The sequence below is a fragment of the Taeniopygia guttata genome, chromosome 3, assembly GCF_048771995.1.
Source record: "Taeniopygia guttata chromosome 3, bTaeGut7.mat, whole genome shotgun sequence".
NCBI lineage: Eukaryota > Metazoa > Chordata > Aves > Passeriformes > Estrildidae > Taeniopygia > Taeniopygia guttata.
In genome coordinates, this window is record NC_133027.1 from 69,784,263 (window position 1) to 69,799,994 (window position 15,732).

The window sequence follows — 15,732 nt, forward strand, 5'->3', positions numbered from 1 at the left end:
ACTGATTTGTTTTTTATTTTGATTCTGTTTCAAGCTAATTGCATCTTGATGGGATGAAGTAACTGGTAATGAAAGCTACACAAATGGTCTGAACTAAAAATGTTTTTAAAGTATTTTAGTAATGCCACATATTCAAAGTAGTAGATTAAGATGCTGCTTATCTAAATGCTTATATCAACAATTTTATTGCTACCTCTGTGCAGATGACAATACTTACTAAATTCTATTTACTTCCTACTGAAATGAAAAAATATATTCTTCCTGTTGCATAAGGGGATGCTAAGAGACAGAGCAGGTCAAATGGCATATTCAAGACCAGTTCTGAAAGCCACCTTAAAATGTCTTTATAATAATTCATACCTTAATTATCCTTCAAATCATAGGATGCTTAAATGCAAATGTTTAAATTTAAGCATGACTTCAGAATACAAAGGCAGCTTCCTCACTTTTTTAAGCACTCTTAGGAATGCTACTTTGATAAAATTATTCCCTTCCCATTAATTATAGAAATCTCCTACTTTACTTATGAGCAAACCTTCAATAGAGGACGTAAAGCACTAAAGGTTTTTTCCAACCTAAATGATCCTATGATTCTATTTCTCCTCCAGCATACAAAGCACTATTTTGGTTGAAACAAAAGGAGTCTGTGGAAAATAAACAACAACATGCTCTCACTGAAGATTTACACCCTGGGGTGTATAAAGAATAGCTAGTTTAAATAATTGCCCAATTATTTTCTAAACAATTTGGTAATTTTCTTAATTTGTACTGACAGATAAAAACCCATAAAATTAAACAGTATTTATCCCCATTTATATCCTAAAATATTCAAATACTTTACCAATCTTAATTAATTCTCTTCTGCAACAATCATTTAAAAACACATTTAAACAAATTATTTGTTGAAAACAATAATTTAAGACAACCAGGTATTTAAGAGGGATTATATCTATAAATAAGATATTGAATCTACCCTCAAAATTACCACAATAAAAAGAAAAAGTTTAACCCAGAAAACAGCAACTCAAGAACATCATTCCAAAATCAGCCATCCACATAGTTCCCAATCTGCAGGTTTCTATTACAGCAAGCCCCCACAGGAGTTCACTGCCCTCACAGTTACTTCTCATCAGGTTTCTGTGAAGTCACTTCAGTGAGATGAGTAAAACAAGACAGTAATGGAAACAGTGAAACATACGAAATTAGCACACTTGTCAGGTTGGCAATTACTGTGCTCTTTCCTGTCATGCTCCCCTGCCCAAGCTTTTAAGAATACAGCCGCAACGTTTTCCTTTCCTTTTTGCTAGTTTTTTCAATCCATTATATGTGAGGTATCAAAATTCTAACTTTGTATGTATGGTATGACTTCAGGTATCTACAGTTATGACAGTTAATGACATTAAAAAGACTCAGCATTATTGGTCTTCTTATATTAGAAAGTATAACTTCTTCAGACTTGAGATTTATCTACACTTTTTCAAAAGCAGGAAATTTGATTCACTTGAACAGTCTTGCAAATGCACATATACTTCTGCCCAGGAAATTCAGAACGAAAATACAAGAAGGCCCTAGATATCTTTTCTTCCTTGAGAGATCAACAGTTATTTTGGAGTACCAAAACTGAACAGTTTTGGCGGGGGGGGGGGGGGGGAACTTAAATTAATACTTTGCTTTTATTATCATTCATTCTGGCAAACCCACTGCATCAGGGATTCTGAAATTGTAATATCAATGGTATGTAAATCTGTGCAGTGAGGTAGATATCAAAGACCTGCCAGTCCAGGTTCTTACAGATACCTTGTAGTAAAGTATTACCTAGAAGCCTGCAGGAATCAGAATGAGGCACAGGGTTTTGGCTCACAAAAGGAAGAAAGACGTCCTTTAGTTAAAAGTACTGGAGGTTATTACACTGGCCTCAGGGACTCCATGTAATACAAATGTATTGGTCAGTGAAGGATTGCAGTGAATAATGGAGGTATGCCATCCCAGAGGAACAGCTGTTTCTGCACAGAACACATTCCTGCAAAGAGCAATGAGTTGCAACTGGTGGCAGGAACTCAGCAACCAGAATTTACCATTCCTCTGAGTCAAAACCAAGGAAACTAAATTACTGTCTTAAATTCAGGAATAACAGACCATGCAAAAGTTCTCTCCTAGTAAAACTGTGGCATTTACCTTTCTGACTTTTTACGTATAGTTGACCTTCGTCCCCTGGGCTCAAGTGTATGTTGGGCAGTAGGGCTGTCAGATAGGCATAGGAAACTAAAGTTCCATTATCTCAACTGTGTCCAAGTTCTCACGTCCTTTATTCCCAAACTCTGTGTGTGTATACTGATGCTAAGAAACCGGGGCAACTTGGCTGGGCCATGAGAGCTGGTTTCAGAGCTGTGGTAGTGGAGGCCACTATACCATACCAGGCTAAGCCCAGTCCAGCCCAATGCTGATGCCAACAGATCACTTGGAAAAAAGTCAGGTGATTCTACCAGCTCTCTAAACCTCAAGTCATGGCCATTCGAGAACTTTCAAAAGGGAACTTGAAACATATGCAGCACCGTAAAATACATTGGCAAAGTTTCTGTAAAAATTCTTTACAAAGTCTCCATGATACACACACTATATAAAAGAAATACATTACAATGAATGTCAGACATTACAACATAGCACAACAAACCCTAAAATTTGTCTACATATCAGGTGAAAATTTTCTGGAAGAAAAAGTGTGAATTATGGTACGTGAAAATTGCTGAAAATTCCTGAGAATTCATGCATGTACATGCATGCCCAAGAACTAATAAAACTAGCAGTATAAATACTGAATTGTTAAAATAGAATTCACTTAATTCCTACTGTATAACAAGAATAAACATCGAATTTCAGCTTACTTCTTTGGAAGTTTCATTTTTTTCACTTTTTCTTCAGCACGTTCATCAGCAATTCCAACGTGGCAACCTAATGCCAGCAGGGTTCTAGAGCACAGAAATCAGAGATTAATTACTGATAATGTTTTGATATTTTGAGTTTCTACTGTTCATAGGTACACTATAGTGCCTATAAATGACACTATAACAAATGAGACCTATGGAAATTATTACAATATAATATGGAAAGATCAACACCAGCCTTTTTGTATATGTAATAAGCTTTCTGATAGTATTAGGAAAATGCCACAAGATGTTCCAAAAAAAATTTGTAAAAATATGAGTAAGGTACTTCAAAATGAAACTATCATATAGTATTTTTTTCTCTATTAGGTATCAGTTTGAAGATTGCCCTTGAAATATTATTTCTGCTTTATATACTTATTCATACCACTTACATACTCACTCATACTTCTTCTAACCCATAAATTGTTGTTTTGTTACTTCTATCACAGCTACAAAAAGAAAAAAGGAATAAAATATCTCTTATCCTTAGAATGTGTCTTAATTCTGAAGAAGCTATTATTTAGAGATTTCAGTTGGATCTGGATTTTTTAGGACACACTACTGAAGACAGAACTGACAGCAGAATGCATGATAAGCATTGGGCCAAAACTGCCATGTTATTCAATCTAGACAGTGTGTCTTGTACCTACCACGAGGCTTGTACCACAGAGCCACTGAACCAGTCCATTGTAGCCTGAATCTGCAAAATTCAGTTCATTTCAGAATGCAAACACTATTTATATAAACTTAGAAGAGGGTCAACAGTACTAACTGGGTTTCTGGTTACTTCAGACTTCTTGCTTTCCTTATAGCCACAGAGTTTAGTAGCATACATTTTAAATCTCATTTCTCTCGAAGATTTGATCTGTAAATTATTAATTATTTGTTCCTGCACGTATATTCAATGTTAGCTTCTAGTCTTTCTTTAGTCTAGGTGCATGAATAAAATATTGACATTGAAATTAATAGAAATCCTAGACAAAAGTCAGAGACTTAACTTTGGAGTCAGATGAGAATTTTCTCAAAACCTGAGGGAGATAACCATATCTTTGAAAGAAACTGATTACAGAAGAAATCACAGGTGTAAATACCTTGGACTCCATGCCAGATTTTCCTGAAGTGAAAGAAAGGTGTCAAACAAGATTTTTTTTTTTTTGTTCTTGCCACTAGCTAAAATGATATTTTCTAGTCGTGCTTCAACTATATTTACTGCTCTTGAACTGACTGTGTGTGGGGAAGGGGAGGTGGGGGGGAGGGAAGAAGCATAAATACTCTTCTAACATTATTTCTTTTGGCAGATGAATTTTCTGTTTCAAGGAGATTCTTACAGCATATTTTTAGTGCTAGCTACAAGAAGTAGGTCCTACTCTTATGTACTGTGAACCCTGATTTAAAATTAGACAGTAAAATCAGAAATGAGGAAACTAAATCCATCGGCCCCTTCCTGCAAAACACACTATCTGCTAAGAATATTCCATGCAGCTAAATTTCAACTGGCATAAATAGTACATAATTCCTATGCAGCTATCACTAACATAAGTAGGAGAACATATCTAATAGTGAAATGCAGTACAGAGGAGCTAACCTCTGGTAACCCCAATTTTCCTGTAATGTAAACCAGGAATTATCACTACCCAAACAAAACAAATTCCAGTAAGAGTGCCACAGGAGGATAAAATGACAGACTCTACTGGCAGAATCTGAAAGACCATTAAAGTACTTCAAAACTAAGCAAGAAAATGAAAAGTGGCTGAATGTAGCTCTCATCATCACAATGGTAGATGTAATTATCACACAAGACTGAGTAAATACACAGAATTGGGAAGCTCAGTCACAAAATAATAAGCAAGAATAACCAGAAAAATATGCAAGACCAAACTATAACACATATATATAAGCATGTGCAGAAACAGTATGAGCAAGCATATTTTAATCCCATGACATTTTCAGAGGCAACTCATTCCTGCATCTTGACATTTCATACAGTATGTAATTTTTATAGATCATAAAAGTATTCAATCTTACTTAAAATATACAAACATCCCAGTATATGGAAAAGAAATGTTGTATCAGATAATATGACTTAGATCTTCCTTGGTTTCTAACTCTCATCTGGCAGCAAAACTAGCCACAAACCAAAACACAATTACATTCAGCATTATTAACCATGTTTTGCAACTATTTCAAGTATGCAATTTGATGCAGATTGTAAAGAAAATTATTATAAATTTTAACATAACATTTTCTTTCCTTTTCCCCTTTTCCCTCTTATCAAGATTGACAGCTAGTAGACTAGATACATCTAATAAAGGAATAGTCAAGATAGGTTACAATTCAAGTCATCATCTACAGATCACCTAGAACTGATTAGTGCATTGATTTAATCACATTTTCAAGCACGTAGAAACAAACTGAGCAAGAGGCCCTGAATCCCTGCACAACAGATGTCTACATGATAAATACAATTCAATACTACAAAATTAGAATTTCATTTATCAGAAAACAAGGACTAATAAAAGGAGGTAAGGAAGACTTAGTTCAGTGAGCATACAAATTTTAAAACACATAGAAGGACTGAATGCTTTATATTTTGGATATTATCCATTTAATAGGAAGACTCTTTCTTAAGTAAGCTTTAATAAAAAAAGAGTAATCTATAACTTGTATGTTTATAAAACAAAAACTTGGGGATTTTTTGCAGGGTTAGATTAGAAAAGCACTGGATACTGAACCAGTAATCATCTAAGGACTCATTAAATTTGTGTGCATTTAATTATGACAGCATGACTTTTCTGCTGTTTGAGCCATATAATATAGAGTATTCTAGGAAAAGATCCAACCACAGTGAAATTAATGACATCATCTTTTGTAGTTTCATTAAATAGAAAGGAAGAATCTATTTTGACTCCTTAGCACATTGCTCTGCTGATGGGAAATGCTCAAAAACTTTCCTTTTAATTCTAATATCTACCTGTAGAAAATTTGAACTTATTTTCTTACTTCCAGTTCAGTGGATGCTGAACCTCAAAATAATGGCAATCTATCCCTCCAGAAAACATTTAGCACTTAGAGTCATAAATATGACCCCAAGTATTCAGTTTCACACTGAGTAACTTATTTACTCTGGGAGTGGTAGATCAGTAAAGAGTGCAGAGAAGCTGGCCTGAAAAGAAATCTGCAGGTTCTAGAGGGAGTCTTCTACATAGCTTTCTACTATGAGGACATGAAGTCCTTCAATAAGGAGTATAAACACTATATTGCTCTATCAGTTTACATGGCAAGGATTTTAATAATATAGGACAAATTTTCACAGAAAAATGATATCACAGGAGGACATTAATCCTTTGTAATCTCTCTAAATAGTAAAAAGCAACTATATTTTAACAGTGGGAAAAAAAAAAAAAGAGAAAGAATAGATTTCAATATGGGTGATTGGAGAACCACATCTACCATCAAGCATTTACCAGTTTGAGATATATTTCTCCACGCTGGCCACATGTAATGCTTCATATGGGAGAAATTACTTAGACTAATAGATTTTTCAATTAATTGACAGCAAGCCTCCTTGATTGACAAAGCTGAGGAGAGGAATTGTATCTTTGTAAACCAGAAAAGTAGATTACTTCAACAAACCCTTTATTGTCCTGCTGAAATTTTATAGCATTCCAACTGGAGAGCTTCCATGACATTCACACATCTAACCACTCATCCACAAAATGAAGGAATGCCTGCTACTGTTTTTTCTGTGGCAACATGCACATTGACACTGAAATAGCAACAAGGGGTCCTGAAGCAAAGTTCTTAATTTTAAATATCTATTGAGTGTCAAAGTGTGTTTTATCAATAAACAAAATTGAAAGAAATTAAACTAAATTGAGTAAAATCAAATAAGAAACAAAGATTTTTTTTTTTCAAACCCTGGATCTATTTCTTTCCTCCTAGATGAAAACTGTCTGAATTTTTATTTCACAATCAGCGTTACCACAATAATTCTAAAAGACTATCAAAGTAATTTTCAGTGCCAAATACATAATTCATTAATGTTTCTCACTACCTCATTTGCATATTATTACCCTCTCCTACACATCAAATTTTAATTTGCATGACAATTCTGGAAACTGCATCTCCTTACAAAACTCTAACTATAAATTTCGAAAGTTCTAGCAACTTACTTCAGTGTTTCAAGTGACATTTGCAAGTTATAATTTCTTTCCTGCTCCGGCAATTTTGAGAACTCCACTAAGCATGGGTGTTGTCTTTTGTTGTCATCTCTAACCTGAGAAAAAAGTAAAGAAATAAGCTTACTATGCCTCAAAAATGGAAAGAAATTTTAAACCAGTCCAATCCACAAATTACTTGAAGCTGATCCTGTTAAAAACACTCAAACTGGATGACACCTCAGAACAGAAAGATTTCTGTATTCTCAGAGAACGATCACTGTGTTCAAGCAAGGCAGAATTTGCATTTGCAAATAAACTCCAGATTTGCATATCTCAAGTGGCTTAAATGCAAATTTGTACACACTATTATACAGATGTTCATAGGAAATATGCAAAGTTCAAGAACAGTTCAATCTATACTGTTTTAACATACAGCCATTAAGTACCATTTCATCTTCAGCCCATGTTTCAAAAATTCTACATCTAGTTTGTACAAATACCTTGATATAGATAGTACTGAAATCCTTACCCAATTAAAATAACAATGTAAAATAAATTTTCCCCATCTCTTAATTCTGAAAATATTTGTTTCTAAGTTATTTCTAGTACATAGAAGCAGAATACAACTGTTAAGAAGTCACATATGAGTGGAACATGAATTTATTTTTAGTGTAGTGATAGGAGAGCCATACAGACAATAATTTACAAAATCCAACATTTTATAAACTTGCAAATTTGATCAAAAACATTTTTAATCTCCTCTATTTTACACAGTTTTAATCTAACACTGGCTAGAAAGGCAACCTTGGAGGCTGTGATAACCAAGCATTCTATAGCTCTCAACTTAGCATCTCGTGCTAGAGTTTAGCCAACAACATCTACAAAGGCTTGATAAAATACATTAGTTTGAAAATATTACCTAAAAGTCCCCAATGCATTTGTTAACATCTGCACAGTCAATCTTATTGACAATATCATTGACTGTTAATATTTTCATGTCAATCTTAGATGGACCATAAGTTCACCATTTATATTAACCTTTAATGGTGCAAAGCGGAAATTATTGAAAAATAACATTATTGATTTTTGATCAATCAGATAATTCTGCTGGAAAACTGAATGCTTACAGTTGAAGTTAAAAAGCCTAACTGTTACAATTTTTCAAAATTGATAGTTACACTACTACTTACCCTAGTTTATTTAATGTCATAAAAAAATCACATTTCTCTATAACACTGCTCAGTTTTTGCATTTTGATCCAAGCACATAATTCTCAAATTGAACAGCAGTAATTTATGTTTTGGACTGAAAAATCTTTACAGTCTCCAGGGGTTATTTATCTTGATTTGATGGGATTAATGTTCTTTGGACATACAACACGGGCAATTCAGCTGTCAAACTAATTTAAAAATTTAATAGACTATAAAATGAGAAATGTCTTTTACTACCAGTGAAAATGTTTATTTACAGATTCCTAAGATCTTTGGTAATATGGCTATTAAAAAATTAAGTATAGTCTCTGAGTTTAGATCTGTGTACAGCTAATTTAAGTCTCACATGTCAGGTACTCTCCTCAGAAATACAAATTAATTTATTTCCCCTAGTGACATTATTTTTGTTCTACAATTACAATGTATAATAATTCTATCATACAGCTAGCATATTTTGTGGGTTACCTTGTAGTTTCCCATTTTTTTCTGAGAAAAAAATAAAAATCTACTGCCTTGCAAACAAATTACATTAGTGGCAGAACTCATCCATCAATTCTTAATTTTTGTGGCTGTTTTTAAATGTACAGTGGCATTGAACAGAAATAAAGATATGGAGATGCATCTGATTATTTCAATAGCACACATATTCCGAGTTAAAATTAAGCCAATTAATAAAGTCCTTAATTTTTTGTACATTAGCTTGCTATTTTACATTTTACATGCATAGAATGCAGTAGTAATAGGACATGCAATAGTGAGTATCACTTTGGTACTGATCTGATGATGCAGATATATAGAATGAATATAAAATGCTACAGCAGAAATTTTTAATTATCTGGAGGATAATTTTAAAAGTCTGTCTATTAGCCCTTAAACTTTTAGAAGGTGAAAAAACACCACTAGCTACTGCATACAATGCATCTTTCTCTGAACTAAAAAGACAAAATCTAATATTAGAGCACTTGCGTTTGTCTAAGCAAGCTAATTTCTGTGCCATGAAATCAGATAAGTAGAATTGGCAACAGTGGCTTAAATGCAGCCAATACAAAACTGGGAGGAGCTGGAGAACAGCGAGGTCCTGCAGAGGGACCTGGACAAATTACAGGCCTGGGAATCACCAACCCCACAAAATTCAACAAGGGAAAGTACCGGATTCTACACCTGGGGTGGGGCAACCCTGGATGTATGGACAGACCAGGGAATGAGATGCTGGAAAGCAACGCCATAGAAAGTGACCTGGGGGACCTGGTTGGTGGCAAGTTGGAGATGAATTAGCAGTGCCCTGGCAGCCAGGAGGACCAACTTTGGCCTGGGGGGCATCAGGCACAGCATCGCCAGCTGGGCAAGGGAGGGGATTGTCCTGCTCTGCTCTGAGCTGGGGTGGCCTCACCTCAAGTGCCTGGGGGAGTTTTGGTTGCCAAAACCCAGAGAAAGTCATGACACTGTTAGAGAGTGTCCAAAGGAGGACAGTGAAGATGGTGAAGGGCCTTGAGGGGAAGGCATTTGAAGAGCAGCTGAGGTCACTTGGCCTGTTTGGCCTGGAGGAGACTGAGGGGAGACCTCATTGCAGTTACAGCTTTCACATGAGGGGAAGAGGAGGGGCAGGTATCAATCTCTTCTCTGTGGTGACAGTGACAGGACCTGAAGGAATGGCCTGAAGTTGTGTCAGGGGAGGTTTAGGTGGGATATCAGAAAATGGTTCTTCACCCAGAGGGTGGTTGGGCACTAGAACAGGCTCCTCAGGGAAGTGGTCACAGCACCAAGTCTGAGAGACCTAAAAAAGTGTTTGGACAACACTCCTGGGCACCGGGTATGACTCTTGGGAATGGTGCTGTGAAGGGTCAGGAGTTGGACTTGATGATCCTTGTGGGTGCCTTCCAACTCCAGGTATTCCGTGAAACAGATAGAATTATTTGTGAGAAACCAGGATGATTAAGAAATCATCCATTAAAAAATGATCAGCATATACTCTATCAGGATCCCAAAGAGAGTGCATCCTACCACAATGCATTAAAGCAAGGTAATTAAAAAAAATTAACACCTATTTTCATTGTAAACATAACTAATTTTATCACCTTGTACTTATCATATATGGTTTAAATGGTGTTCAACTGTACAATTAGACTATCAATATGTAATGGTACACTAAGAGTTCCTGCAGGTTGCTGCACAGCTGGTGTGATTGCACCACAATTAAAATGTTTTGACATGTTAATTTAACTGAGGTTTTGCGTTTAATTTGGTGGGGAAATTAACTACAACAAAATCTAGAGATCTTCTCTGTTAATCATATATTTTTAAGTACTGCTGTATGCTAAGCCAAAAAAATACCTATGCCAAATTACTTTAAATCTGTAACCTGAAATCCTCAGAAGCCCAAAATCTTTTTAGTAACAAAAATAGAATGCATACATGTTTTTACACTTATATCTAGTACATACAGCATGTTTCTATATACTCTTCACATCAATATTTCTTCATAAAGTAGCATTTGGGGAACAAATAATGAGCATAGTAACATGATAATTTTTTACTGATTACATTTTAAAAGAAAATCTTTTTCATACTCCATGAAAAGTATGAAAGAGATAAGAAAATAGTTACGTAGAGCACCTAATACAGACATGAGACTCAAGAAGTGGAGAAAAAGAAAAGCAAAATCAGATTTAATGGAATTTCCTATAGGCAATACTTATTTTGGATGTTAAAAAAGTAATGACAGTCAGCACATGTAAAGAGAATCAACAGTAACTGTTTTCATTGGCTAACTCCACCAGTCAGTTGAACATCTTGCTCCAAGAACAAATAGGAGGTGAAAAATTCACTGTGTGCTTTCTGTGCTGACAGTTAGACTGAAAATTTCAGAACCAAAAAGCTTTAATACCAGAATTTTTGTTCAGAAATGCCCAAGTGCTGTTGGCTTCCACATGCTTTTGGTAGGAAGGTGTAAAAAACCTTACTAATTTTGGGGGGAATGATGAAAAATGCAGTCCCATTTGTACATTGAAACCAATGTACTGAATCATACAATGCAATTAACAGAAAATTAGGTTGGAGGGTACATACTGGTCCATATTGCCAGCCAAGTTCAATCTTATTCATAACCCAAAGTTCATGGATGTTCTCTGCTAATTTTTCTCTAATTCTTTCCAGGTGGGGAGGCAAAACAATCTAAAGAGAGAAGAGATAAGAGAGGAAGAGGCTATTACCAATAAGTTGCTTGACATGCCACCCAAATTTTCATAACAGGCAAACTTCATACAAATCAGATATCAATAAATCCCCAAATAAAACCAAGTTTGGGACAAGGTGCAAATTCAACCACATGAAGTAAAATAGGCATGTAATATGTGTGTGTTTAAAAAGGAAAGTGCAGTCTCACCATACCTGGCTAGTATCTACAGGAACTGGAGTGAAAGCTGCTTGTGACAGGGAGACAGTGGGACCCAGCAGGTCTCTTGTGTAGCTACGATCTTGTTTGTACTCTCGGCTGTTCTCCACTTTCAGCTTCTCTTTTGGTAGGACAGCTTCAAAGCATGGAGCATATCCAGGTGGAGGAAGGAACTTGAACTCTCCATGGCGACCTCCAAGCAAGAAACGAACCCTGTAAACATCAGAATTACTTTAGATAGCCAAGACACCTCTGGTGGAAAGTCTAATCAATCTATAAGCCTAAAGAATACTAAATGTTATTTTTAAAAGGGAAAACAAAAGAAGGAGGGGGAAATGTCAATGTTGCAGCTTCTTTTCATTGTTTACAGTTCACCATTCTCTAACTGCTGCTGGTTTGTGATGTAGAAGGTTGAAAAAAAAACACAGAAAAAGTAAACAATTCTTTTTTCTAGTTAATTTTACTTCACTGAAGGCATTTTAAATCACAAGACCAATAATCTTTGAGAGAGAGAATAATCAGTTTACTCAGCACACCTATAAAGTAAGCAGCAGCCTTTTGAGTCTCCGAAGGCAGATATTAAAACCAGAGTAATCAATCAAGCACTTCAGAACTCTCTCCATTGAGGAGGTCTCCATTCAATCTCATTTGAGAAATGAACCTAAAACCCTGTGGTTCTTTCTTTTTTTCTCATAAAACACTAAATCTTTAGGACAAAATACAAAAAATCCTGAATTTCCTTCTCTATAATTTTTACTTGTTTTATTAATAGAAACTCAGTGGAAAACACTCTTTTATTCATGACAAAACAGTAAATATGTCATGGCTTTTTATTACTGAAAAATTCAATCAATGGGGTAACAATGGTGTAGCAATGACATAATATCAACATGGCAGCCATGGCATAATACTGAAAAATCTTCTTAGAACATTGCCATCCAGAAGGAATCAAAAAACACCCAAAAGACTAGCCTTAAACCAGAAGAATTTTGTAACTTTTCTGTTTCCTGAGTATCTTACAAGATTTTTGTTAATGCTGTACCAGTACACATTCTGTACTGTGTGCAGTACATAAATTATGTCTGTCAATAATATCTCTGATAACAGAAATAAAGCATGCCAGTTTATAGTTTTGCATTTTGTAGTATGCAGATCTGTGATTTTACTACATTTTCTCTCCTGTACCATCAAAAGCAAAGTTTAAAGGAGTGTATTCTGCATCTGGAGTAAAGGATGGGTGTGTGCTCTGTGTGACAGCTTTTAGGTTATTTGGTATTCTTTGAATGATCCCTCAGGGAACATTGCTCTACCTCCAACAGAAATAAGCTCTAAGCCTTCATCTTTGCCAGTCCTGATAACGTTTGTCTCCCCACTGGAGCACCACACAACCTTTTTTAATATTATAGTCTCAAATTGCTCAGTACATGGAAGCAAATCATTTGGCGCCTCAAGTGTGACTTGAAATTTTATAAAAAACCAATACAGCAACCACAATGCAGATTGAATTCATTGTAACTCATGCTTCAGAAAAAGAAAGTGTATAACCACTACTTCTTAAGGTAAGTGCAGATAATGCCTCTTTTAATAATAGTTACTACCGCATAACAGGTGAATTAGGGAAGATATATTTTTAATATCAAAGGCTGATGCAAAATGCTGCCCTGGAGTGAATGTGTAGCGATATATCAGCAAAGAAATTATTAAGAAGCTGTTTGTAATATATGTCTGCAAAACACTAGAATACACTGGTGAAAAGTAACAGATGCACTGTGTCTTCAGGACTTCTTTGTAGCTCTCACTAACAAAGAACTGGAACTTTGCCAAAAAAAAACAGATGTCAGAAAGAGAAATGAGAGCAGCCAGGCAAATATTCAGCATATTCATCTATACAGGGAAAAAAAAACAACAACAAAAAAAAAAAAAAAAAAAAAAAAAACCAGAAGACTTGGAAAAAAAATGCCCAACAAAAAACCCCAAACAACTCCATGATCCATGAGATGCTCACTTTATTCCTGCAGAGAAGCTGACAACTGGGAAGAAGAGGCCATCTATGTTGAAGTTTTCAAACATTCCTTGAACTGGCTGACCATTTATTCGGAAAGAGATGCTGGGGGCACTCAGGTCCAAACAGCAGCTAATAACATCATCAGTTCTTAATAGATGTTGGTTGGGAGAATTTACTGTTCGTGCTACACAACCTATGGAAGTAACAGAGGCTCATTTAGTGAAACTTACAAAAACCACACTTGTTTTCACAGCAGCCTAAAAAAGAGAAAAACGTCACTTTAGAGCACAAACACATTAATATACGAATGTCTAACCTATGACATCCAAGACCTGATTTTAAGCTTGCAATATAGTGAATAGCAGCATACAGTCATATCAATACAGCTATTTCAATCATAAATAATAAAATTGAATTACATTTAGTGTGAGAATAATTAATGATAACCGTATAAACAAAACCCATAAAACTACATTTTATTCTTTATAGTACAGCCATTAGTACCTAATATGAAACCCAATATACTTTTCTAAAGAATGCTTCATTATTTAGACAAAGAAAAATATCTCACTTTGAACTTTTTATGGATAATTAGGTACTCCCTGTTAATGGCCACATCATGGTATTCTTCCAAACTTGTATGAGATTATACTATTCAATTTCATTATTAAACTACAAACCAGTGTTTTTCAGCAATATGCAAAGAGAGATGCATTTTAAAGGCACATATATATATTTTAATCCGTTTTTATGAATTCTAGAGGATTATTCTATCTTAGATCAAGTTTACACAAGCACACCTGCTTCCCAAGAGAAACAAGCTGTAGAATTCAGAATAGAAAATTATTGTGTCTGAAATTTACTGCCATCTACAGTACAAAATTTTTGAAAAAACATGGAAGCTGTTTGAAAACAAATCTACATATATTTTCCAAAAATAACACGCACTGTCTGCAAGAGATACTCCATGATGCATACTAAGAACAGAGCACTAACTTTTTAACTAGGGTGTCCAACTTTTGTAAACACAAAAGACTTAACTAGCACTACATTTCCAGGCAGAAGCTGAAGGCACATGGTTTTATCAGAAGCAAAAATAATGAAATCTCAGTAATTTTTCTACAAGTGAATTTTCATGCACATATCTCCCCAGGCCCTGAGGAAAAATAAAATACGAACACTTTCAAAACTCTATATATGTAAAATTACTTTGTGATACTGCCAGATGAAAATATCACAGCTGAGAGTTTGTATAAAATAAATCACAGAAAGGCACAATAATTTAATAGCAAGGATAACAAAACACTAAAAAAGCTACCAATGAAGAGTGGATATTTCATCACTTAAAGAATACTACTTGAGCCCAGATGCGTTTTAGACACTAAAATTTTGGCAAATATAGGTTATGGAGCTCAATGCAAGGCTGACTGCTAACAGGAATATGTATTGGTCATTGATGAATATACAGTAGATCAAATTATCTAAATGCCTTTTCTGGCCCTAGGTTTTAAGGAACTATGAGTTCCACTTCTCCTCAATAGGTAACTTCGGGACGGAAGAACCAAATGTAAATGATATGTGATTCTCATACCAGCTTGGTCCAGAACAGAAACTTTCCAGAGAAATCATTGTTGCTATCCATTAATACAGTAAATGTTTCATGGTAAGAAGATTATTCTTAAAATGCCATTGCAGAGGCTTATCAAGATGTAGCCTGAGATTGTGGAAGCAAAAAAAGGCCATGATTTTCAATATGCAACAACTTAAAATTCTTCCATGTTTGAGAAGTACGTAAGTGTCACACAATATTATCAGCAAAGAAAGGCACAAATCTTTTCAAATCTACCAGCCACATCCATAACAGATAAAAAAATCTGCAGATACATTTGTGGTCTGACCTTTTTTTTTTCCCGCAGGACTTGAGAACCACAAACAACTGTTCATTTTTTCTGTTGTTACATTTCTGACTGAAAAGTTTGCAGTGGGTAGAAAAATAATTTTGATTTTCAGTAATCCTTTGTTTCCTCCCTAAAAGTGACCT

At 35.1% G+C, this 15,732-nt stretch overlaps 1 protein-coding gene across 11 annotated transcripts in view; it reads right to left on the reverse strand.

Moving 5' to 3' along the window:
• The window catches only part of RYR2 (ryanodine receptor 2), a 370,524-nt gene that overhangs the window by 149,681 nt on the left and 205,111 nt on the right, over window positions 1-15,732 (reverse strand). For 10 of the 11 annotated variants that reach the window (XM_030268235.4, XM_072927080.1, XM_030268232.4 and 7 more), the window contains 5 exons: window positions 13,692-13,884; window positions 11,683-11,899; window positions 11,362-11,466; window positions 7,097-7,200; window positions 2,883-2,966 (listed from right to left, as the gene is read on the reverse strand). In XM_030268235.4, the coding sequence (XP_030124095.4) occupies window positions 2,883-2,966; window positions 7,097-7,200; window positions 11,362-11,466; window positions 11,683-11,899; window positions 13,692-13,884 (703 nt within the window). Of the gene's footprint in view, window positions 1-2,882; window positions 2,967-7,096; window positions 7,201-11,361; window positions 11,467-11,682; window positions 11,900-13,691; window positions 13,885-15,282; window positions 15,400-15,732 lie in introns of those variants that run through there. The other variant, XM_072927082.1, reaches the window with a different exon arrangement.